Source organism: Gobio gobio (genome assembly GCF_949357685.1).
Source record: "Gobio gobio genome assembly, chromosome: 7".
Classification (NCBI taxonomy): Eukaryota; Metazoa; Chordata; class Actinopteri; order Cypriniformes; family Gobionidae; genus Gobio; species Gobio gobio.
In genome coordinates this window covers 11857665-11883083 of record NC_137103.1, presented here as the reverse complement: position 1 = coordinate 11883083, position 25419 = coordinate 11857665, and the positions used below count along the sequence as shown (strand labels likewise).

Below are 25419 nucleotides of genomic sequence, written 5' to 3'. Positions count from 1 at the left end.
CACACACTCTCATATCCTACTGCTGATTTCCTGTGCCCCCCTCACTCGGTCTCTATAAACAGATGTGTGTGTTTAATCTTGCCTTGACGTCTTATGTTTCTCGAGTCTCTGCAATTTTCCCCAAGCTTTCATCTCACTACGGTCAGATCATTTCCAAACAGGGTCATACACTTCTGATCGTTCTCTCTCTCTCTCTCCCTATCACACACACACACACACACACTCCTTGATAGCTCTCAGATCAGAGGCTTGTGCTCTAACTATGGGTACAAATGCAGTGCCACTCACCAGCCTCCTCTTATGATTGACATGTGTCAGTCATGCTGTGTGATGTTGTGTTACTTGTTTCTACCCTGATCTGCATTCTCAGCATTGCAGAATCAGTTTCTACTTGTTTCTGAGACATTTTCATTAGTAACCAAAAATACAGGGAAAAAAGAGAGGATCCAAAATAGAGATGAAAAATATTCTGGTGACCACAATCATAACCAATACTGCTATATTCTTTTAAATACTGGATTTTGAATTTGGTTTATTTATGCATTAGTATATTCAGTTTCTATATCAGATTTTAAAGGAAATATACTATACTGTTCATGATCTATACTCTACAGTGATTTAGCCATCTTGTAATTATCAGCATTGGCCAATAGCAATGTTCACTTGGCCCATCAAAGTGCCCCGATTATGCTTTTTCACACAATACCTTATATGTAGCGTGTAATAAAGCAGTTTGTGAATATAAAAGGTCTGCAAAAAACATTTTCATTATTAAAAATAAAAAAATTGTATTTAAGAATAAATATAACAATAATAATAATAATAATAATAATAATAATAATAATAATAATAATAATAATATTTTTATTTTACAAAAAACTTTTTACAAAAAAACTGCAGTAATCTGTGATATCAATTTCTTAATTTTTTGTCTTTAATGTGAAATATGAGCCTCTTATGCATCGACTGTGGGGAAAAAACTCTGTACACTGGAGCAAAACATATGGATTGTCACATACATTTATTTAGAGAAGTATTATTTTTCCTATTTTTTTACCCAAAAGTGAGCACTGCTGGGCACTAAACACACTCATGTTTCATTCATACTGGAGGCCAGAGGGCGCCCTCGAGCAGAAACGCCACATACGCCTCAGAGAGAAGTCATATAATGATGTTTCAGGAAATCCCTAATGTGAAGCTAGCGCTGTGTAGCTGAATAAAAAGATAGAAAGAAACGCTTTGATTAAACATGAAGACAATAAACACACAACTGCCACAATATATGGTGTATTTGAGTTCTTCAAACCGTTTTGGGTATTTTCATAATAATAAAGTATATTATAATGCAGCGCTAATCGACATAGACTTCATCACTGTATAGAATACTATAAAATAATTCATCGTCTGCCTCATTCTGTGATAAGAAGCCACATCACAAAAAGGAAATATCTAACACTCGACTGACGATATGAAGTGAGTAAAAACACGTTATTAAAAGTTGTCTCTTTTTAGTTTTTTCAAACGCACGTTATAAGTGACTCAAACTCAGTCTTTCAGACGGAGCAGCGTTTACTCCTGATCAGAGAGCCGCTCTTCACTAACACACTAGGCGTATATTTATTTCATTAAAATTGCAGCCTTTAGGTTTTCATAATCTCACATAAGCCAAATGGCAATTGCGGTTTGATTTCGATTAATTGTGCAGCCCTAGTAGGTTTGTAACACATGTGCATAATGCCAGACTATGGTCTTCATTGGCTGCCTCAAACACTGTAGTTGTAACTGAGACCTAGAAGAGTTTGGTTTGTGTTGTCCACATGTCAAGAAGACGCTTCGCTGCAAAGGCAAATGCACTTTCAAAGGATGAAGACTTGAGATAAAATGAATACGGTAAAACCGAAGCCATCGTTACAGTTTGTATCACTGTGTATCAAGGAAGATCCGGAGCTGAAATTCAGACATGGTAATGGCCGTTTAGTTTTCGACACACTGCAAGCGGTTGACCAATCAGAGCGGAGTAGCCCAATCACAATAGACTGGGACATCTGACCAATCAGAGCAAAGCAGGCTCTTGGAAATGCGGGGTTTGTAAAAACCGAATTCTTTATCGAAACATTTCTGTTCTGTTCATACTGGAGTTTTGTTGTCAACCATTTTAAATGCACAAGCTCTTTAAATTCGGGTGGATTCAGATTGGCTGTCAATATTTTTTTTCAGCTGGACAATATCATTTTGAAAGTGAATCATATGTAACAAGGACATTGTAAAATAAAGTGCCAATAAACATTGGCCATTACTGATTCGATCACAGATATATCATGATGCCTGAATTCACCTGCAGCATGTAAAACTGCAGGATGTTAGTGTGTGTTTTTAAATATATAAAGAAAAAATTTGCTTTGTTTACTGGCCATAACATACTGGCCATTTTTGTTATGTTGTGATCACAACTTACCCTCTTTCCGCTCTGTCATGGTGGGCGTCTGTGTCTCCTTGGTGTAGGACACCACCTCTTTGGGTGGGAAATCCACGAGGGTCGTCTTCGCCATTGCCAACTTCAGAGGACCACGTCTGGGAGAGCGCACAAACACACAGACACACAATCATAGGGAGGAACTGTGTCCAAACATTTAAAAATTCACACGCATGCTGCATCTTTCTTAAGTGGATGACAAATGAAAAGGGTTAATTCACCGCTGTTAAGACGACGTTTAATAAAATGTGGCTGTCTATGCAGTAGAAAGGATTTTTTAAAAACTTGGTGCTACTTTGCTAGAGAAAACAAATAAAAAGGCCTGTGGCATTGCTTTTGGCCAAAAACACTCATAATGTACTTTTGATTTTGGCGCCACCCATCTGTCAATCCGACTGTCCATGGGCAGGAATACAAAAATGCGCAAGCTTAATCTGTTGTTTTAATAAAAGCGGCAGTTGCATACTACCAACATTTTGTTGAAATTCAGCAAATTTATCCTCATACATACAAAATACATATACGAAAATGTATTTGAAATATATTTATTTCATGCTAAGTATACTACAAAAACATTTACATATTTATGTACCTAATATAAATAAACTGCAATTGTTCTTTTGGTAACTTAATTGATATACTTAAAGTCTTCGAAAATGGAACAACTAATGTTATACTTAATGCACTTTAGTTATCCAGAAATAGTGCACAAGTTAAACTAAAGATACACTTAATTTGATTGAGCACTTTACACTTTAAAAAGTATACTTTAAATATATTGCATTTAAAGACATATTATGTTATTATACAGTGATCATACTATCCTTACTAATATTGATATTAAAACACATTTTAGGATTAATATTAAGAAATGTGCATAGTGCAATAAAGAAATCCTTCAAATATATTTATATCAGTAAGTCTCAAGTGATATGTCAGTAAATATGTGAATGGTTTTGTAGTATACTAAGTATAAAATTAATGTATTTAAAATTCATTTTGGTATAGGTTTTTTTTTACTAGGGTTGTAACAGCCCTCTCAGCTGATCTGATCACAAGTGGACAGCGCTAAACACAGTCCCGGTGTAAATGGAGTCTTTTTAAATGAAAAAATTATTAAATGCCCATGAGAAGGATGCAATACTAGACATTGCAGTTAAGGCATGACCATTGGACAGTGAAATGCTCATTGGGTCAGCAGGATCAGACAAAAACAGGTGGTGAAGAAAAGACACGTGTTAACCGCAAAATAATTAAGAATTAAGGTGAAGACTGAAGTGTGAAACCCTCAGGAACCCTTTAGTCTCCAGCGCCACCATTTTCCAGAGCTGCAACTTTAACCTGGAGTCTCCAGAAGTGAAGGTGTCAGGATCTCAGAGACTTAAATTAGGTAAAGAATCCTAAAAAATGACCCCAACTAAAAAAGAATCACAAACTGAAGTGTTGTATTTAATGTGGTTTGGAATTGGTAAAATGTGCCTGGAAAAAAAATATGATCAGAAAATCAACATGCCTAATAATTCTGCACGTGGTGTATATATATAAAAACTCGGACACACTTGCCTAAATTTGTTACTCATGATCTTAAACATATTTGATCTTAAAAGGCTTTAAGTTAAAGGGTTACTTCAGCGATTAGCATTAAGTTTTGTATCAGTAGAAACCCGGTAGTATGAATGATCGTGCTTCCCCCCCCTCATGTCCCCCTAAGACGAGAGAATTATGCATTTTATGTCTGGAAAAAAGCCTCCAATGATGCAAATATCGTCATTTTGCCTCATCTGCGGCTTTTTTGGCCAGAGGCTAGAGACTACAGCTAGTAGTAGGAGCTGGTTCTGCATGTTTTCAACCCGCCCATAGGGGTGGGATCTCACACACAGAATGTAAAATGAGCACGGCCGGGCATTCATAACGGAACGGTCGGAGCAACGCGAGTGTTTTCAATGAATTCCTATGAAAGTTAAGCTTCCATTGGCATGATCTGAAAACGCGCCAGACAGGACACACACCGTGAATGACTGTGAGACCGCGAATGAATGCCTGGGCGGCCGTGCTCATTTTAGTTTCGGTTTAGAATTAGCGCCAATTCAGGGGCGGGTTGCTTGAAATGTGGGTTCATTAGCCTAATATTCTTAATGAAAAACACAACAACAAAACCGGTGGGAGTGGCCTCGTAGGGCAGCGAAGCAAGTGCATTCTGGGAGTTGTTGTCTTTCATCCATATGAGTCAAAAATACATTTTCTAGCTTTTCTCAGTCTAAAAGGCACCAACTCTTCTAAAATAATTTCACATTACTACTACATAAATGACCCAATTAAAATACACATTCATCTTTCCAGCGGTGAAGTACCCCTTTAAATGCCTAAAATTACTTTTATACATAATATCTATAAATTAATTTCAAACAAAAGCAAAAACCATATTTTAATAATTTATTTATTTTAATGGATGAGGACCCAGTTGTGAAGGAAAAGTTGCCAACAGTGCATATGGGAACTCCTTCAATACTGTTCAAAAGCTTGCTATAGACTACAGATAGTTTTGAATCGTTTTGGTCATTATATATGACCACATATTTATAATACAATTCCCATACCAGTGTCATTTTATCATCTTGATGACTTTACTATCATTCTAAATAACATAATTCTAAATATATTAACACTAATGAAAAAAATACTCAATAAGTGCTCTCCACTGTTGATCTACAGTACTGTAGTGGAGCGAGTCTGTGATGCTGCAGAATGAATCCCTGCTCATGAGCATATGCCACCAACAACCACTCTCAGAACCAGTGTACGCAAACAAATCAAAAACCTTGGAGTGATCTTTGACGCTTCACTATTTTTTTAATAAACGGTTGCGGTTATTAGAGGAAGCTTTTTCCATTTGAGATCAGTGGAATATTTTGTATGTGTTGATTCATGCACTAGATTATTGTAAGGCTATGTTCACACTGCAAGCCTTAGAGTTCAATTCCCTTTAATTGCTCAGATGATCCAATTTTTTTGTAAAGCTGTTCACGTTGTTTTAATTGTGGCTAATATCAGATTCCAGTGTGAACAGATCATGGTCCTGAGCTGACCTGAATGCTCAAAAGAACATTAAAAAGACATCCCGCAGCACGCTGTCATATGGAAATAAACACAGAGAACATTAAAATAAGCGATTACGCGTTTATTTATAGTGTGATCTTCGGCGGAAGCCAGTGAATTTCTGCGCAATGCGAAATGCGAAAAAAGAGCCGTTTTTAAACATTTATGATACGAGACCTTTTGCTTTGCTTGTATATAGCGCTGTCACTGATTGTAGTACAGCACTTTGGATCAATTTTGTATTTAAATGTGCTCTATAAATAAATGTTATTGTTGTTGTTGATGACTCCTCTAGAGGTTTGAAAGAGCGAAGAAGAATGAGCAGAAAGTGTGCAGTACCCCAGCTCAGAGTGAAGCAGAAGAGTAGAGGGGTCACAGTCCCAGTGCAGAGTCCTGTTAGTGTCACGGCCACGAGACAGGGTTACAGACACAGAGAGAGAGAGAGGTTGTTGTTAAAAGTTGGTTAAAAACACAATGTTACAATACTTCAGAGCAGTTAAGAGACACAAGCAGAAAAGCTTCTACACACACACGCAAGACAAACACAACACAAACACAGAAACAGAAACAGATGTCCTGGAAATCATCTGTTCTGATGTTCAGGAGACAAACCACACTTCTCCAGTACAGTGCCAGACACTTCTCAGTTATTACCTGATCATTTGAGAAAATCACATATACATTAAATGACACCATCATAGATTCACTTTAAATAATTTAATTTTAAAGGAGTAGTTTACTCCAGAATTAAAATTTCCCGATCATTTACTCACAACATGCAATCCAAGATGTCTTTCTTTTCTTTGAAGAGAAATTAAGGTTTTTGAGGAAAACATTCCAGGATTTTCTGACTTCAACGGGGACCAACTAGTCCAGTTTCAATGCAGCTTCAAAGAGCTCTACACAATCCCAGCCGAGGTATAAGCCGAGGTCTTATCTAGCGAAACCATCAGTCATTTTATTAAAAAAATAAAATGTATAGAATTTTTAACCACAAATGCCCGTCTTGCACTGCTTTGCGATGCGCGTCCAGAACTTCATGCATTAAGTAAACACATTGGAAAGATCACGTGTGACGTAGGCGGTTAGGCCGAAAAGCTCCATCTCATTTTTTCCTCAAATTCAAAATAGTAAAATTTACTCTTTATTTGTAAGGGGCGTGACTTAGTCTTTACACATTCGCTTTGTAAACACAGGGTCGGTACTTCCGCCTACATCACAAGTCACACTTCCAACGTGATTGCGTAATGTGTGGTGCTTCGTAGAGCAGTGCAAGACGAGCATTTGTAGTTTAAAAGTATACTTTTTTTTAAGAAAATGACAGATGGTTTCGCTAGATAAGACCCTTATTCCTCGTCTGGGATCGTATAGACCCCTTTGAAGCAGCATTGAAACTGCAATTTGGACCTTCAACCCATTGGTCCCCGTTGATTTTCCACAAAAACCTTAAAGGAATAGTTCACCCGAAATTCTGTCATCATTTACTCACCCTCAAGTTGTTTCAAACATGTATGAATTTCTTTTTTCTGCTGAACATAAAAGAAGACTTCCATAGTATGTTTTTTCCTACTATGGAAGCCAATGGGGACCATCAACTTTATGGTTACCCATATTCTTAAAAATATCTTCTGTCGTGTTTAGCAGAAGAAAGAAATTCCTACAGGTTTGGAACAACTTGAGGGTGAGTAAATGACAGAATTAAAATTTTTGGGGAAACTATCCCTTTAATTTCTTTTCGACTGAGGAAAGAAAGACATGAACATCTTGGATGAGATGGGGTGAGGACAATTATCAGGAAATGTTAATTCTGGAGTGAACTACTCCATTAAGTAAATAATAGAAATGCCATTAAAAGCATGTTTCATGTCATTAGATACCGTTGTCACAAAATTAGTCAAATGTTCAGCCAAAAAGATGTCTGCCACCTAAATAATTGTCTAAGCAGGTAAATCAAATATGCCACAGAGCTAAAGTTACAATGTGTGCAGATTTAAGGTTTTGCCACAATTGGTTTGTTTTTGGGGTCTGAGGCCTCTCTAAAGACTTGTAACATTTCAGGAGCTCTGATTTTGGTTCATTTTAAAGTCAACATGAAATGAAATCTGCTACCTTTTCCCCTGTGAATCCTGCACAGGATATTTTCTCTATGGCAGTTAAAAATAAGAGGGAGTGACAAGCCAAAAATGAACACGGCACAAGACGTTTTTTATATTACGATGAAAGATAAAAAAAACTTTTTTTTAAACTATAACTATTCATGAACATTCTCTTCACTGTTGCAAATGATGTGTTCTGGACCAGTGCAGGGTCTGTTTCTGAAACTAGACACTTTGCTTTCTTCTATTAAGACAAGCAAGAAATAGCCTTCATCTATCAAAAGAACAACAGACTGATGCGTATCTAGAGTTTCTTTTTGGCCATTTTTGATAGAAAAAGGCAATGTATTGTGATTTATACACTTCATTAAGGCCCCCGATATACTTCAAGTGGAATCGGAAAACGAACTGGTGTCACGTAATTTCGAACAAAATCAGGCCAAAACTGATTTCTTTGAAACAGCTTACCAAAGCAAACTCCACAGAGAAGTTAATTCCAGCTGATAAACACCTTCGAACTACCATTGGTCCGTGGTGATGACGCAATAGGTAGGTGTGGCTCTGGGGCTCCGCCTTCTTTACTTCTTTGAACACATTGGAGAGGTGCTTTATATCAGGAATTGAAGTTATTCTAATTGAGATGCCAACACTGTTTATAATGTCTAATACTGTAAAGATGCTTGCTTTAAAGCAATCTATTGTATAATAACCGTGATGTGACTGGAGTACCGAATTGCAGAGCTTTCACAAACAAATCCACATAGCTATTAGATGATATGATATTTTGTTATTGAGAGCAAAGAACGCAGCACATATTTACATATTCATCATTCCAAATGCTCGCTAACAGTATACCGCAGCTGCAAAGGCCTTTCGAACTTCTTTTTACCCTTTAGAGAAGAGTATATTAAGCAGCACAATCTGACTTGTGATGCAGTCTGGTTTTAAAACACACCATGTTGGTTCATTGGCAAGAGGAAAACTGGTCCCCAGACGGAGCCTGGTTTCTCCCAAGGTTTTTTATCCATTCTGTCACCTGATGGAGTTTGGGTTCCTTGCCACTGTCGCCTCTGGCTTGCTTAGTTAAGAACACTTAATATTCATGATTGACGGCTTCTCTGAGGGAAGTTGTCACTGAGGCACTAACAGACTTTTTTCATGATTTTTGGGAGGAGATTGGAGCTTTAGCTTTAATTTCCACATTACCATAACTGTTTATTTCATACCAACATAATGAATTGTTCTGCATCTGCGAGAGTGTGGGCGGGCTTTTGATAATGCGGCTCTACTTCCTGCCCTCTACTGCGCAGACTCCAGTCCCAAATCTGTGTAAGATGTCAACGCCATATTCAGACGTTGGCGGCTTCACATGGAAGGTAGTGAAGAGGCGTTGTCTGTATTTTTTACGGTCTATGGTACTGACACTATTTGACGAGAACAGAATTGAGTTGACATCACTTTTTTATCCAGAGCTGCTATATAGATTAATTGAACTCATTTCATAATTGATTATCTTTACACAGTTATTGATCTGAGCTGAATAAACACTGACTTCTGAACCGAAACATGACATCAGTTGGAGTGTCTGTAAAGAAGCTCAAAGAAAATGAAGTCTGTTAGAATCAGGGTATCATTATTTTCCTGTTTATCACTGTAAAACTGCAATCTGTACTGTATAAAGCGCTATATAAATAAAGGTGACTTGATTTTACCATTTTAAACAGTGCTAAAAATATGAAAGGTTCTTCAAGCACCAAGGTTTTCTGAACAATGTTCTGTATTGTGATGTGCATCCAAGTGTAATGGATTGTCTACAAAGAAAAAATGAAGGGCAGGGACTTGATTCTACACATTGGTTGTTGATTGGATGTTGAGATGGGCGTTGCACTCAAAAGTGGAGGCAGATGAACTTGCAGGGGCGAGTTTAACTAGGGATGCAACGAAATGAAAATTCTGGGCCAAAACCAAAACTTCTGGATGAACTTCTGGAAAACTTCTAGATGAAACGAAACCAAAAATGACCTTTTAATAATGACTAATTTCTTATTTTAAATTAGTTTTTTTGTAGAAAATTCAATAATTTTATATAATAATAACCACAATTGTATTTAAAAGTAACACCAAAAATTTGACAGAAAATATTTTAAAAATAATATTAAATACAAATATATTATTCTTCATTCAGTACTATGTAACAGAATCAGGGTCCATAGTCACAAATCATTTTATCTTACCCTTACAACTTAGAGTTCTCTTAAATAGCATTTTTTAAATAGCATTAAATAGAGTTTCCTCTTAAAACCTATTCACAAAGCTGCTGAGAGCAACTTTTACTAAGGAACAGAGAGAAGTCTTAAGTTAAGGGTAAGGGCAGGGTTGACTTCATTGCTACAGTTATGTGAAAATGTTAGTACACCCTATTGAATTCCGTGGTTTTCTGTATCAGGACATAGTAAAAAAAATAAAAAATAATCTAGAGCTTGGCAGGTCTTAACAGTTGGAAAATAAAACCTAAGATGAACAACAAAACATGACATATTACACTGTGTCATTATTAATGAGTCAAAATAAAGCCAAGATGGAAAAACCATGGGTGACAAAGTTAGGACACCCTATCATTCAATTGCCGGTAGATCCACTTTTAGCAGCAATAACTTGAAGTAATCATTTTCTGCATGATTGATCAGTCTCTCGCATCATTCTGGAGGAATTTTGTTCCACTCTTTATAACATTGCTTCAGTTTGCAAAGGCGTTTGATTAGCAGTGCCTGACCGTTACTTACTCTCTTAATTCCTATGTAAACAGTATGGAATTACTACCATTGTCACCCATGTTTTTTTCCATTTTGGCTTTATTTTTGCTTAGATAAATAATGGCAAAGTGATATATGTCATGTGTTGTTGTACATCTGAGGTTTTATTTTCCAAGTTAAGACCTGCCAAGGACCAATTCTTTTTTTTATTATGCGCTGATACCGAAAAACCATGGAATTCAATAGGGTATCCTAACTCAAAACGCTTACTAACTATGACCACAGTGAGCACATTTACATGCACATCAATACGCTGATAACTCAAAAATCAGCTTATTGAAATAACCTGTTGTCCGGGTTTACATGCAAACTAACAACCCGGCAACGCAAGTAAACAAGACTTTATTAATAAATCAGGTTATTTCCCGGTAGTGACGTCAAAACATAATAATTTGCGTATCTGACTACATTTCATCCAAGTATTTAATTTATGTCAGTTGTGATGTTAACTAAAGCATTAAAGGGGTGGTAAAACACATTGTTTTGAAGGCTTGATTGTGTTTGTGGGGTGCACTGTAACATGTGTTCATGCTTCGTTTAAAAAAAAAAAAGCCTTATTTTTCATATATTTGACCTTTATTCTACACTGCTCTGTCCCTCCTTGTAAAACGGTCTGATGCTTTCCGGGTTGTATAAAGCCAGTCCCTCAAAAATACGCGATGGGCTCAGATTGGTTAGCTGGCCCAGTGTGTTGTGATTCGCTAACCGCCTAGTGCACGTTTGTCGGAAACGCCACGCCCCTTACCTTTACCAGAGGCTGTGCTTTGGTCAGTATTAGAAACAACGGCGTCAATAAAACCATATGAGCCCGAATCAGACCCAGAACATTTGAGTGAAGATGATCGAGCAGAACCTGTTCAGTCCTCAAGAGTAAAGACTGCGGATCTATAATCGCTACTGAATGGCACTTTAACTTTTGTATTTTTAGAACGATTATAGCCAAATATCTGTCGCAAGAACTAACCCAAAACGAACACTAAGCACTGGCTTTAACTAGTAAGTTAGCCAAATCACACACAGAACCATGTTTAGCATGCCTGTAGATAAACAATACATAAAAGCTCTAATCAAAGAATCATTTACACTAATGCCAAGTTCGCTGTTGAGATTTTAACGTTAGTGTTTGTAACGATAGGTGTTTGTCGGATAACGTTAAGTATGAATGAGCATTTAACAGACTGGTTTGCAGAACAGCGCTGTCATCTGTTTACTTCCTTGCTACAATGTACAACCTATTACAGGAAAACACATCGATGAAAAATAAATCAGACTTACAGGTTGTGGCCCGTAAACAGCTTCTGTTTGTAAATCCAGCTTTCAGGACAAGCCGTGGTGCATATACTGTATTGAACTCGCGAAGTTTGTGGAAGTTGTCCTCCGTGAAATGTGCAGCGCGCGCGTCGTGCATCCACGCACCGGCAGTGTTTTTTTCACGCAGCTGACGTTGTGCAAATTCGGCATTGAAATCGCGAAGAGGTGGATGTTTTCCTCCGTAAGATGTGCTGCAGGAAGCCCCGCGCGCGCCTGTTCCCTTCTGTCTCATACACACGTGCATATAACATGCTGTATGTTAAACGCTCTGCAACGCACCCCCGTCCCAAGGAAGGCTGAACAGAGCAAGTACCCCAGACCTGCAATCCGGATGAAAATAACAGCGTTTCCTCGGCATCGCGGCAACAACACTCCAGCCTAACAATACCACAACACCGCCGCGATACAAAATGGCCTCACCCCCCCCCCCCTTATTTAATATTCTCGGAGGAGGGGTTTATGTAAATATTGAGGCTGGTGATGTCACCAACCCTGGAGGAATGTCTGTAGTCGCCTGCTGGCCGTTTGCTGTAGTCCTTAGAAACTGATTTCTTTAAAAGCAAATATCTCCCTTTGCTTTAAACTTTGAACGTTGTAACTTTGCAGATGTTGTTTATGCTCAAGCAGCAACATTACACGCTAGCTAAAGTTAGAATAGTGAAATCGTGGTTTACCACCCCTTTAAAACATCACGGCCCATATATTATCCTCTCATGCAGTTACAGATGCAGCATTTTGACTGTATCACTTCTTCTGCAACACGAGATGAGAACACTTTTATAATTTGTTGGGGTCAAGAAAGAGTCTGCGTTTACAATATATTTTCTCCTCCCTTACTGCAAAATGTTCGCTCTGTCTGGATGTGCTTAAATCCACGGTAAGGATGTGTTCCTGTTACACATGCACACTTTAATAAGCCGACAGAAAGCAGGTTAGTGTGTTTACATGCTGGCCAAAATGGGGCAAAAATCTAGCTGTGGCTAAGGGTGTGCAATATATATCGTCTGCGATAATATCGTAATTGTTGTTTTAACGATGTGCGATCTGACATTATTGAGTATATCCCTCACACACACCCAGAGAGTGCACGCACAAAGTACGTGATGTAGTTTTGTTGATTAGACTAGTGCGGGTGCGCATTAGCTTTCACTGCATGCTATATTTATATCATATAATATAGTTAATAAGATATCACACAAAGATTGCAGTTTTTCAAATGTGATATTGAGATTTTACGCAAGTTTAATAAACAAGAAGTTCATATCAAGTGACTTACAGTTTAGACTTCCATATTGCCTGTTTTTGCTCTATTTCGCCACCGAAAAATAGTTCAAAACAAAGCCACAGCACTTTATCTGTGTCTCTGAGCAAAATACAGCAGTGTTTTCATACTGAATGAATCAGCTTTTTGAACGAATCAATTGAATCAATGATTCAATGACTAATATAGATAGATATTCAAATGCTTCATTCCTTGAATGAATCAGCTGTTTGAATGAATTGTTTGAATCTCAATGACTCGCTCGTTACAGTGACTTGCTGCCACCTACTGGCGGTTAATTTCACAGTTAAAGTATCTTTTCATGTTTTAAATCATTTCAAATATCAATATTATTCAACATTTTATGTTTTAAACATCAAAACATTATTTATGCATAACTGCAGGTTATTAATTTGTCACTTCTGAGCTGTGTAAATGATCAAACAGTAAACAGTCTGTGTAAATGATCTAAATGCCACTTCAGATGCAGCTTCAGTGTTTCCTCTGCACTTCAAAGATTCATTTTGTTGAGACTTATTTAATTGGATTGGTAACAGCCCTATTGTGTCTTATTATAATTCATTTTTATTAAATTTATGAAATTGACACAAAAGATGTAAAAAATAAATGTATCAAGGTAAAGATGATTTCTGTCACTTCTGTGAACTGACCACCACAAAGAATATGAAGAATATCATAAACTTTAGGAGTCAGCTGACCATGGCAGTCCTAAACCTGCCAAAGTACCAGCACAATAACACACTCAGCAAAATATCGTCTAATTATCATTATCGAGTAAATCCCAGAAAATATTTAGATTTCTTTTTTTGTCAATATTGCACACCCCTAGCTGTGACGATCGGTTTATGCTTACTCTGTAAGTTGACTAAGTGTCATGTGTTATACACTGATCAGGCATAACATTATGACAGGTGACCCTTGATTACACTGATTATCTCTTCATCACTGCACCTGTCAGTGGGTGGGATATATTAGGCAGCAAGTGAACATTTTGCCCTCAAAGTTGATGTGTTAGAAGCTGGAAAAATGGGCAAGCGTAAGGATTTGAGCGAGTTTGACAAGGGCCAAATTGTGATGGCTAGACGACTGGGTCAGAGCATCTCCAAAACTGCAGCTCTTGTGGGGTGTTCCCGGTCTGCAGTGGTCAGTGTCTATCAAAAGTGCTCCAAGGAAGGAACAGTGGAGAACCGGCCACAGGGTCATGGGCGGCTGAGGCTCATTGATGCACATGGGGAGTGAAGGCTGGCCCGTGTGGTCGAATCAAACAGACGAGCTACTGGAGCTCAGATTGCTCGAGAAGTTAATGCTGGTTCTGATAGAAAGGTGTCAGAATACACAATCTCAGTTTGTTGTGTATGGGGCGGCACAGCCACAGATCAGTCAGGCTGCCCATGCTGACCCGTCCACCGCCCAAAGCATCAATAGTGGGCATGTGAATATCAGAACTGGACCACGGAGCAATGGAAGAAGGCGGCCTGGTCTGATGAATCACGTTTTCTTTTACATCACGTGGATGGCCGGGTGTGTGTGTGTTGCTTACCTGGGGAACACATGGCACAGGTGCACTATGGGAAGAAGGCAAGCAGGCGGAGGCAGTGATGCTTTGGGCAATGTTCTGCTGGGAAACCTTGGGTCCTCCATTCATGTGGATGTTACTTTGACACGTACCACCTACCTAAGCATTGTTGCAGACCATGTACAGCCTTTCATTGAAAAATAATTCCCTGGTGGCTGTGGCTCTTTCAGCAGATAATGCTCCTGACACAAAGCAAAAATGGGACAACTGTGTTGACATGGCCTCCAAATCCAATCCAATCCAGCATCTGTGGGATGTGCTGAGGGAAGTCAGATCCATGGAGGCCCCACCTCGCAATTTACAGGACTTAAAGGATCTGTTTCTAACATCTTGGTGCCTGATACCACAGCACACCTTCAGGGGTCTAGTGGAGTCAATGCCTCAACGGGTCAGGGCTGTTTTGGCAGCAAAAGGGGGACCAACACAATATTAGGATCCTAAAGACTCATAATTGATTATGTCATAATGTTATGCCTGATCGGTGTATGTTCATCTAATTCTCAGCATCTTATATGTCTGCATCTCGAGAGATTGTTTTATAAACAAAGTTCGTAAGGAGCACGTTCAGATGGTTATCTAATCAGCTCGAGAGGAGGCATATACATATACCGCTGACTCACATAGTTACCTCGACAGTTTTCTGCATCCCTCCACCACCAAGACTCCTCTCTTTTGGCTGGTTTCTAATCCCAGCCAGGATATGGGAAAGTACTCTGTTTGGGCTAAATTCTGAGCTCCTCGATGCCCTCGGACAGCATGGCAAAAACGCTTATTTTACACTTTTATCTGAACATTTGTAAGTGAGAGCTTGTGAGACAACTACTTTGTCATTATTTTCAGATTATCGGTGCATCCCTAAGTTCAACCAAACTAAATGATTGGAAAAATACTGCATACGTCACTAGAAAGCACTAATGAATTTTTCACAATAAAATCTATAATATGCATTTAGAATAAATAGGGTTCATTTTTATTTCATGCCAACTTAAAAATGGCAATAAAAACCTTACAGATGATACTAAACCGACCCACATCAGCGGAAGCTGTGTGTGGTCATGAGTGCATTAAGAGGGAGTATGACTGTGATGAGGGAGAATGTGTGTGTGCAGTTGGTAACATGACCTGCATGTGTAGGAAGTGGTGAAGTGGTGCGGGATATGAGTGGACACGAAGCCCCGGGGGCATCTGTATGTGTGTGTGAGTTTCTGCTGTAATCAGGGGTTAAACACTCTCCACGGCAGCTCTACACTGCTCCCGCAGGTCTTATTCTAGCCTAAAAATCTATAGCATTTCTATATCGTTTTACTAGCTGGAGCCACGGCCTAGTGTTTAGCTCATGTGCTCAGAAAAGTTGAGCCTTTGGGCTCATGTGGGAAATGCGGGATCAATTTCTAGCCAGCTTATTTCCAGTTTACCCTCTATTTTGACTAACAATAATAAAGTGGCAAATATTGTTTTACTACCAGATATTTTTAACCCTAAACTAGAATCTTGAACTGATAATTCACAGCTGTCATATAATGTAAGGCATAATCATAGACAAAGGGTTCAAAAAAATGCAACAAGACTGAACTGTTTTTACTATTCTGATGGAACAATAGAGAGCACCAGGGATGATGTATTTTGTAGGTCAAAACTCGGAAACAAGTTTTATTAGCATTTTATTAATGTTTTAGCATTTCCGGTTCCATCATCCTTAAGTCAATGTTTGTTTGTTTTTTTTAAATGGGTTTTTGGTCTGGGGTGAACACAAGCTCAGGATATTTTCATGTTTTATTCTACGACATAAAATCCATCAGTAATACTCCAATTGAACTTTTTTTTACAACTTTTTCTTGTATTGAAAAGGATAGTTTTAGACAAGTGTCTAAATGGGACTACAGAGAGCTTGTCAGGGGCATTTTACGTAATCTACTCACTAGTCCCTTTCACAGCCTCATTTTGTGTATAATCGCTTGTTTATAACTCAAACTTTCAGGGAAAATGTTTAAAATAAAGACTGAAAGAGTTGCCGTAAGCTAAATGGTAGTGACGTTGAAGTCCTGTGATCGTGGTGTTCTATGTTTAGCCTTTTACTTTTGCTGTTTGTATTCAGTCTTCAAAATTCATAAAAGTTCAATTGTGAAGATGATCACGATAAACAAAACATGCAAAAATCATAAACATTTGTTGGTCGCAGATCTTTTTTTCTACAATAATCCAAAAGCCAATGGAAAAATCGTTTGGCCAAACTTTCAAATTGGCCTACAAACACACATCGCCATTGCAGCCTTCTATACAATTATCATTGATTGGAGCCTTTTGCAGTGCATTCTGGGATAGCCTTCTCTGTAGATGTGATTCTCCTTTAGAATATGGCTTAGACGGCCGCATTATCATCATTTTGGAACAGCCTTTGCATTAGGAGCACATCTAGATGGGCAGCTCACTAGGTGTTAGAGCTAAAGTTTTCATGTTTTTCTTCTCAGGGGTTTTCCAGCTGTAAATTCTCTTTTAAGTTACAGCTGAAAAACAGCTAATGACAGATGTATGCAGCAGAACCTTTCCCTACCTGCTCAGACCTGCACACAGACACAAAAATACAACAACCCTTTCTCTGACGGTTTCTCTGACCTCTCTGGTGCCACATGCATGATAGAGAGAGAGAGAGAGAGAGAGAGAGAGAGAGAGAGAGAGAGAGAGAGAGAGAGAGAGAGAGAGAGAGAGAGAGAGAGAGAGAGAGAGAATACCTTGGTCCGGTGGCTCCATCTGCTGAGTCTTGGCTCCCTGCCTCACTTGGAGAGCCCGCAGATTTGGCCGTGGGAGACATGGGTGCAGGAGCTAAAGAAAGAGAAAAAGAGATAAACATACTTTCATCTGCATACATCCAAAACAGTTGGACATTTCAGTCACAAATGTTTGAATGTCACTTCATTATTCAAGTGTTATTCTGTACCCAAATGCTGCTAGAGCTCTTCTCTAACGTCACTTTTTTGAGAAATTTTTGCTCAATGTCTTTTAATGAACTGGTGTTTTGGTGATTTTAGTGGACGTAATACTACACAATATTTAAAAAAAAAGAGATTAATATCAACTAATTACAAACTATTATTCAAAAATGGATATTGATATCTGTTAAATGATTTTTAGTTTGTGTTGGTCACATGCTGAGACTGAGCATCAAAAATTAACCAACTATATAATTAACCAAAATAGCCAACGTTTTTATTATTCACTATATTCATTATATTAGTGGCCTTAACTTCTATGTACTTACATCAAAATATAAGTACAATGTGATTATTGTGTTCATATTGTAATGCAAAACACGTTTGCTGATATTGAGGTGGGATACGGGTAAAGTTAGGGACAGGTGTGGTGGGATGGGTAAGTTTAAGGGTAAAGTTAGTGACAGGTGTGGTGGGATGGGTAAGTTTAAGGGTAAAGTTATGGACAGGTGTGGTGGGATGGGTAAGTTTAAGGGTAAAGTTAGGGACAGGTGTGGTGGTGTGGGTAAGTTTAAGGGTAAGGTTAGGGACAGGTGTGGTGGTGTGGGTAAGTTTAAGGGTAAAGTTAGGGACAGGTGTGGTGGTGTGGGTAAGTTTAAGGGTAAAGTTAGTGACAGGTGTGGTGGGATGGGTAAGTTTAAGGGTAAAGTTAGTGACAGGTGTGGTGGGATGGGTAAGTTTAAGGGTAAAGTTAGGGACAGGTGTGGTGGTATGGGTAAGTTTAAGGGTAAGGTTAGGTACAGGTGTGGTGGTGTGGGTAAGTTTAAGGGTAAAGTTAGGGACAGGTGTGGTGGTGTGGGTAAGTTTAAGGGTAAGGTTAGGTACAGGTGTGGTGGTGTGGGTAAGTTTAAGGGTAAAGTTAGGGACAGGTGTGGTGGTGTGGGTAAGTTTAAGGGTAAAGTTAGGGACAGGTGTGGTGGTGTGGGTAAGTTTAAGGGTAAAGTTAGTGACAGGTGTGGTGGGATGGGTAAGTTTAAGGGTAAAGTTAGTGACAGGTGTGGTGGGATGGGTAAGTTTAAGGGTAAAGTTAGGGACAGGTGTGGTGGTATGGGTAAGTTTAAGGGTAAAGTTCGGGACAGGTGTGGTGGTGTGGGTAAGTTTAAGGGTAAAGTTAGTGACAGGTGTGGTGGGATGGGTAAGTTTAAGGGTAAAGTTAGGGACAGGTGTGGTGGTATGGGTAAGTTTAAGGGTAAAGTTCGGGACAGGTGTGGTGGTGTGGGTAAGTTTAAGGGTAAGGTTAGGGACAGGTGTGGTGGTATGGGTAAGTTTAAGGGTAAAGTTAGGGACAGGTGTGGTGGTATGGGTAAGTTTAAGGGTAAAGTTAGGGACAGGTGTGGTGGTATGGGTGAGTTTAAGGGTAAAGTTAGGGACAGGTGTGGTGGTATGGGTAAGTTTAAGGGTAAAGTTATGGACAGGTGTGGTGGTGTGGGTAAGTTTAAGGGTAAAGTTAGGGACAGGTGTGGTGGTGTGGGTAAGTTTAAGGGTAAAGTTAGGGACAGGTGTGGTGGTGTGGGTAAGTTTAAGGGTAAAGTTATGGACAGGTGTGGTGGTGTGGGTAAGTTTAAGGGTAAAGTTAGGGACAGGTGTGGTGGTATGGGTAAGTTTAAGGGTAAAGTTATGGACAGGTGTGGTGGTGTGGGTAAGTTTAAGGGTAAAGTTAGGGACAGGTGTGGTGGTATGGGTAAGTTTAAGGGTAAAGTTAGGGACAGGTGTGGTGGTATGGGTAAGTTTAAGGGTAAAGTTAGTGACAGGTGTGGTGGTATGGTTAAGTTTAAGGGTAAAGTTAGGGACAGGTGTGGTGGTATGGGTAAGTTTAAGGGTAAAGTTAGGTGTAAGGGAAGTGTCAACAGTGTAATCATAAATGTAACTACCGAAATTACTTACAGATGTAATTACATGCAGGTATTTTTTTCAAATGTAAGTACTTGTAAGGCAATGAATTGTAATGTAAAAACATGCATATACACAATAAGTGCATTGTCTCAAATTATTAATTAAAATGATAATACATAGTAGTTAAGGCCCCCTAATAAAAAGTGGGTCCAAATTTGGATTTAGAAAATGTAAGCGCTTGATGAAATTGCAGAGACCCACCATCAAAACTACTGTGGTGCACTTCTGCCCCCTTGTGTTCAATCAATGAACAACACTTCACTGGGTTTCTTCATTTGTTTGAACTTATGCAGTGCACATAGTCTCGCAGAGCCAGACTTTTGAATATTAGGGTGCAGTCACATTTACCTTTGTACAGCATAATTCCAGGGCAGAGATGCAGCCATCTTTATAGAAATCTGTATGATATTAAATTTCACGTGACGGATGCACAAGATGAAATATTTCCCTGCATGGATTTCGCATTGGATTCAAGTTTGTACTGTGAGCATGCTGAACAATATAAAGCAGCCTAGTTTTGGAAGTTACCTATGAGTAGGTGGTGCTTCATGCATTGCTACAATTGTGACCCACATAACATTGTTGAATATATTATTGGCAGGAAGGGGTCGTCTTACCGATACGATTCATAAAGCGATCAGAGTTTGATACCTTAGGGCAGGTAAATCTGAATAATCCAAGGACATGCTGTCTGAAACTGACACTAACGAGCACTAGCGGTGGGCGATCTGACAATTTGATATTGTGATTGATCTTGAAGACATCCACGAGCTACTTTTTAAGCAAATCGTAGAGATTGGGATCTTTTGTGCCCTCGTAATAACGTTAAAATACAGCATGATTGCCTACTAGATGGCTGTGCTGACCGGCCAAATTATATCATGCGTGGGGACGCATTTGAAAAACAATTCAACAGTAGTAGGGCTGTGCGATTTTCAGTAGTTTCACTTTCAATTTTGGCTTCCAACGATTACAAATACGTGATAATCAAGATAAAATGATCATTGCATGTCGTTCTTTTCCTTTAAAGAGGATAAGAACGACCCTCCTTAAAAGCTTAAACTTAACGTCCAAATCAGTCAAATCAATGCAATACTGTGTTTTTAATTGTGCAAATAGATACAGCAAGTCCATAGGCTGTTCCAAAATGGGAAAGACCATGATTCAGATTGTTTGTTATACGTTTTTGATATGAATTGATATTGATATGGGATATCGCCCACCCCTACCGTGCACGTGACTCAGGTGCGTCGGTGACCTACCCGCAGGTGTGTCTGATGTGATGCCCATACTCTGCAGCAGAGCATCGGCCTCTCTGCGCTTCTTCTCCAGGTCTGAGTCATTCTGCTGTGGGACGGCCTCCTTCTTCAGCTCAGCCTGATACAAACAGAACAGAGTGAATCAAACACGTCATAAAAAAAAATTACTTTCTATTGTTCCCAAAGAACAAAAACCAGCAATCTGACTACAGCATTTACTCAATTTTGACACAAATTGTAGTGTTGCCTCCATTCATCAAGTTAAACCACACAACCCTGTTAAAGTTATTGTGAGATAAACTATCAAACTAATAATTTTCTTTAATTCATGAAACATTTAAGTTTATCAATAACTGTAAACTAGCACTGTCCAAACTCTCAGCAGTCTCAATCTACTCGCGTAATGTGCCTGAAAATATGCAGATAGTGCTGAAGATCCATTGCTTAAATGTGCCACACAAAACCATTTTTACTTGTATTTTTTTAATATATTAGGTCCATATGTATTTGTGTTATGTCGTGAATGTGAAAATGAACTGCTCTAGCCACTGAAAAGAAAGCGGAGAAGGCCATTTACAAAATTGCCCAGTTGAGACCGCGCCCACAGAATTCATCTAGCTCAGTGACAGTTTTTGTATACAGCAAGGATGGCTGAACATCATATATATATATATATATATATATATATATATATATATATATATATATATATATATATATATATATATATATATATATGCAATATACCTAAAGAAGCCATTTCTATAGCGATTCCAGAGGATAGCAAACAAAGTTCCTCTACTTGTTGCACTGGGTAAATGATGCTGATAGCCAGGCTCTCAGGCTGTTAGTCAAGCAGCTTAGCTCATTCAATATTAATGAGAACTCGCTGAGTCTTCCTGCAGGCTTCCTATAACATGCTAGAATGGCTTGAAACAAGGTAACCAAGGCATGAACCGAGTCCATGGTAGAACTTCAGACATTGCCACAAAAGTAATGAAATACGTGTGGAAGGACACCTTTAAACAACATTGCCTCATAATACTATGACATATGTTAACCAGTGTAAATGTTTGAGTCCATCGCAGCTATGCACAATATAGTACAACATAGTATTGTGTATAAAACCGTACAGTATTTATTTATTTTAAAAAAGCTGCTTTACTCCATTATTTATATCTATTTTGATCAATCAAAATAGAACCAATTTCAGGGCTTGACATTAACGCTTGTCCGGGATAAGTGGATTTTTTTGAAGGGGCAAGTGAAAGAGAATTTTACTTGCCTGACCGGACAAGCATCCTCATTAAAACGTCAATAACCAAAAATAACTAGGGAGTCACCAAAACGTGAGAATGATTCTGCATTAATTTAGTGTAAGTGGCGCTTGATAGTGAATAATAATATATAATGTACTGACGGTAACAAGGTTGTTGCGGCTTGCGCAGCCTCTCGAGGAGAAATCATAACAAATGAGCGCAGCTCACACAGAGAAACTCAGTTAACTTACCGCAGTAAACATTCAAAATGTGGAGTTTTTATATTTTTAACATGATATGATACAGTTAAAGTCCCTGTAAAGTAAAAATTAAATGTGTTTTGAGTTTGTCACACCACAGACAAATGTGTTATTAACCACCCAGCCAAATTTGAATCATAAAAAAATCTGCCAAGTTGTAATTTTTCTGTGTAAATTATTTCATTTGATTGGTAACAGCCCTATAGTGTCTTATTATTTTAATTAAATGTATTGATCAAATTTAAGAATTTAAAATGAAAGATGAAGTATATATTTGAAAAACAATTATATTTTTATATTAAATATTACACTTATTATACCTTTATAAAGGTAAATAAATATCATAAATATGCAGATTTAAATATGTCAAAGCTGACTGAACACTTCAGAATAAATTATATTTACAACACAAAAAAATCTAAGAAATTTCCGGACAAGCTCATTTTTTACTCAGACAAGTGAATGAACACATGAAAAGGCTTAATGTCGAGCCCTGAATTTTGATAGGTCTATAATTACCTGTTATCATTATTTTTTCAGTACTTTTTAACTATGTTCCATAAGAATATGTATATCTTGATATATAACGTTATCGACCAAAGTTTTTTAAAATATTGTGACGTAAAAGTATTCACTTTTTATTCATTTAATTGTGTTAATTGTGATTAATGTGATATCAATTTAAATTTGTCCACCCAAAGCATTTGCAAGTTAGCATTTTTCCAACTGTGATATTAGAATGACTTTATTAATGTACACTAAAGACACAACTCAAAGCAACAGACCTCAGTTGGGCCGTTTTGAGCGGCATTCTTATGTGTGAATGAATGAATCACATGAAGTGGATCTCATCCTGGTATATTAATGCAAGTAAAAAGTCTGCACCTCTTTTTTCTTGCGTTCCTCCTCCTTTCTCTTCTTCTCCTCTCTAATCTGAGCCAAGCGCTGTTTCTTTCGCTCAAGCTCAGCTTTCAGCTCACTTTTATCCGACATGATGCTTAAAAAAAAAAACACAAACACAGAAAACAGTTAGTGTCAGGAAGCCAAAATATCATGCAGGGGTTTTCTGTATAAAATACATTCAATATTATTACATCTAAAATTATTTAGAGAGACGATGTCAAAAAGGTCAGGAAAAACAACCAGTCTCTTCAATAAACAGCTCTCACCATGTAAAGCATGATATATGAGAAAGAATAATGTGTGTATATGTGTGTGTGTATGTATATATATATATATACATTTTTTTTTTTTTAATGGAAGTGTTTATTGAACCTTTAGACAATTTAAAAAAAGTTCGCATACTCACCCTTTTGTGTAACTGACCAGTCTACCTTATTTATTATTTTATTTATTCATGTATTTTTTTGCTGTTGATTTGATGTCCACTTACTATTGCATGGATGTCTGTTTGTCTATGTCATGTTGTTAAACAGTATGTTAAAAACATGAGAAAATACTACAAATTAGATTTTTTTTTAAACACTCATTTATGTATAGAAAATGGTCATCTTGAAATATGACTAACAATATACAAGTTTTGTTTACTTCATAAAAAATAATAAAGGTTTCACAGCAAAAAGACATCTGAAGGGGTTATACTAAAAATATGAATTATTAACTATATATATATGATAATGTAGAGACCTTAGAGTTGTGGGTATTCAAATATGACATAGTAGACTTTCAAATATTTACTCCTGAATTACTGTAACACACAACCTTGAGTGTCTTATTTCTGTTTACATCCTCAGCAAATAGTAAGAGAGAAGCATAAACCGCTGAGAAAGAAAAGAGAGACCCCGTTCCTTCAGCTGGTCTCCGCCGCCGGTCTGTCAGCCGTCTCCGGCTCTACAGACAGATTAACAGGATCAGCTCAAGAGTCATGTTTGTGTCTCAGCACACGGCTCTAATCTGTCTTTGTGTGCGCTCAGCACCTGACTCTACACAGAGCACAGAAGAAAGACCGCTCTCTACAGCTCTTAATGACCAAATTAAAACATGCACTTGAAAAGACAAAGTGGAAAAGACTAGTTTAGTCCTGTAACCTGGCCAATTTCCACTGAAGATTACAGAACAGTATTATCATTAAAGGGATAGTTTACCCAAAAATGAAAATTGGCCCATGACTTGAGGGTGATTTGCTTACCCTCAAGTCATCCTAGGTGTATACAACGACATTCTTCTTTCAGAAGAATACAATTAGTTATATTAAAAAATGTCCTGGCTCTTCCAAGCTTTATAATGGCAGTTTCTAAAAGTCCATAAAAGTGCATCTATCCATCATAAACGTACTCCAGTCCACACGGCTCCGGGGGCTTTCTGAAAGCCTTCTGAAGCGAAGCGATGCTTTTGTGTAAGAAAAATATCCATATTTAATACTTCCGCTAACTGTCATACATATGTTCACGAGAGAATGGCGTTAATGTCGTGTAATCGCTCAATCAGTGTTTCAACAGCAGAAAGACGTCAATATAACAGCTTGTAAACAATGTCACGTAGCATCACATTTACCTCAGAAGTCATTCAGAGTCCACAGCTGTTAGTTCACTAGAGAAATCAACTCTTTCACTAAATATATGACCTATATTAGCTTATATATCCATTATATTCTAATTAACCTGTTAGTCTTGATTATTTAAAGTATGTTTAAATAAAGCTGTCATGAAAATGACACCGCGTTTAAATGATTATATTTCAACAACGAAATTTTATAATTCGATTTAGAAGTTAATGAAAAAAACTGCCTATTGTGAAGTTTAAATCCCTGGTGGAAAAAAAAGTCTACTTTATTGTAATGCAAATATACTAACAAAAAATTGTACCATCTTTAAATATAGAAAAACTATATTAGCATCATATTTTCACAGTACAACTTAACAACATACTTTAAAATAATTGTATTTTATTATATTTTCTAAAAATATATTTAAAATTAAAGCAGTGTGTACTTTTTTAAAGTGTACTTATTTGAACATTACTTTAAAATATATTTTTAGTATATTTTAAACTACTGTATGCTCAAAATTGTCATTGTAACAATGTACTGAAAGTATATATTAAAAATACATAATTAAATATCCTGAAGTTGTAGCATATTTAAAGTTAAATTTG

The 25419-nt window shown here is 37.7% G+C and overlaps 1 protein-coding gene across 4 annotated transcripts in view; it reads right to left on the bottom strand.

The window, feature by feature from the left end:
• dync1i2a (dynein, cytoplasmic 1, intermediate chain 2a) overlaps positions 1 to 25419 on the bottom strand; it is a 64484-nt gene that overhangs the window by 36693 nt on the left and 2372 nt on the right. For 2 of the 4 annotated variants that reach the window (XM_079821873.1, XM_079821874.1), the window contains exons 2-6: positions 23191 to 23302; positions 20790 to 20904; positions 17377 to 17467; positions 5909 to 5962; positions 2456 to 2571 (exon numbers count right to left, since the gene is read on the bottom strand). In XM_079821873.1, the coding sequence (XP_079677999.1) occupies positions 2456 to 2571; positions 5909 to 5962; positions 17377 to 17467; positions 20790 to 20904; positions 23191 to 23298 (484 nt within the window). In that variant the 5' untranslated portion in view covers positions 23299 to 23302. The remainder of the gene's footprint in view (positions 1 to 2455; positions 2572 to 5908; positions 5963 to 17376; positions 17468 to 20789; positions 20905 to 23190; positions 23303 to 25419) is intronic. The other 2 variants (XM_079821875.1, XM_079821876.1) reach the window with 1 other exon arrangement.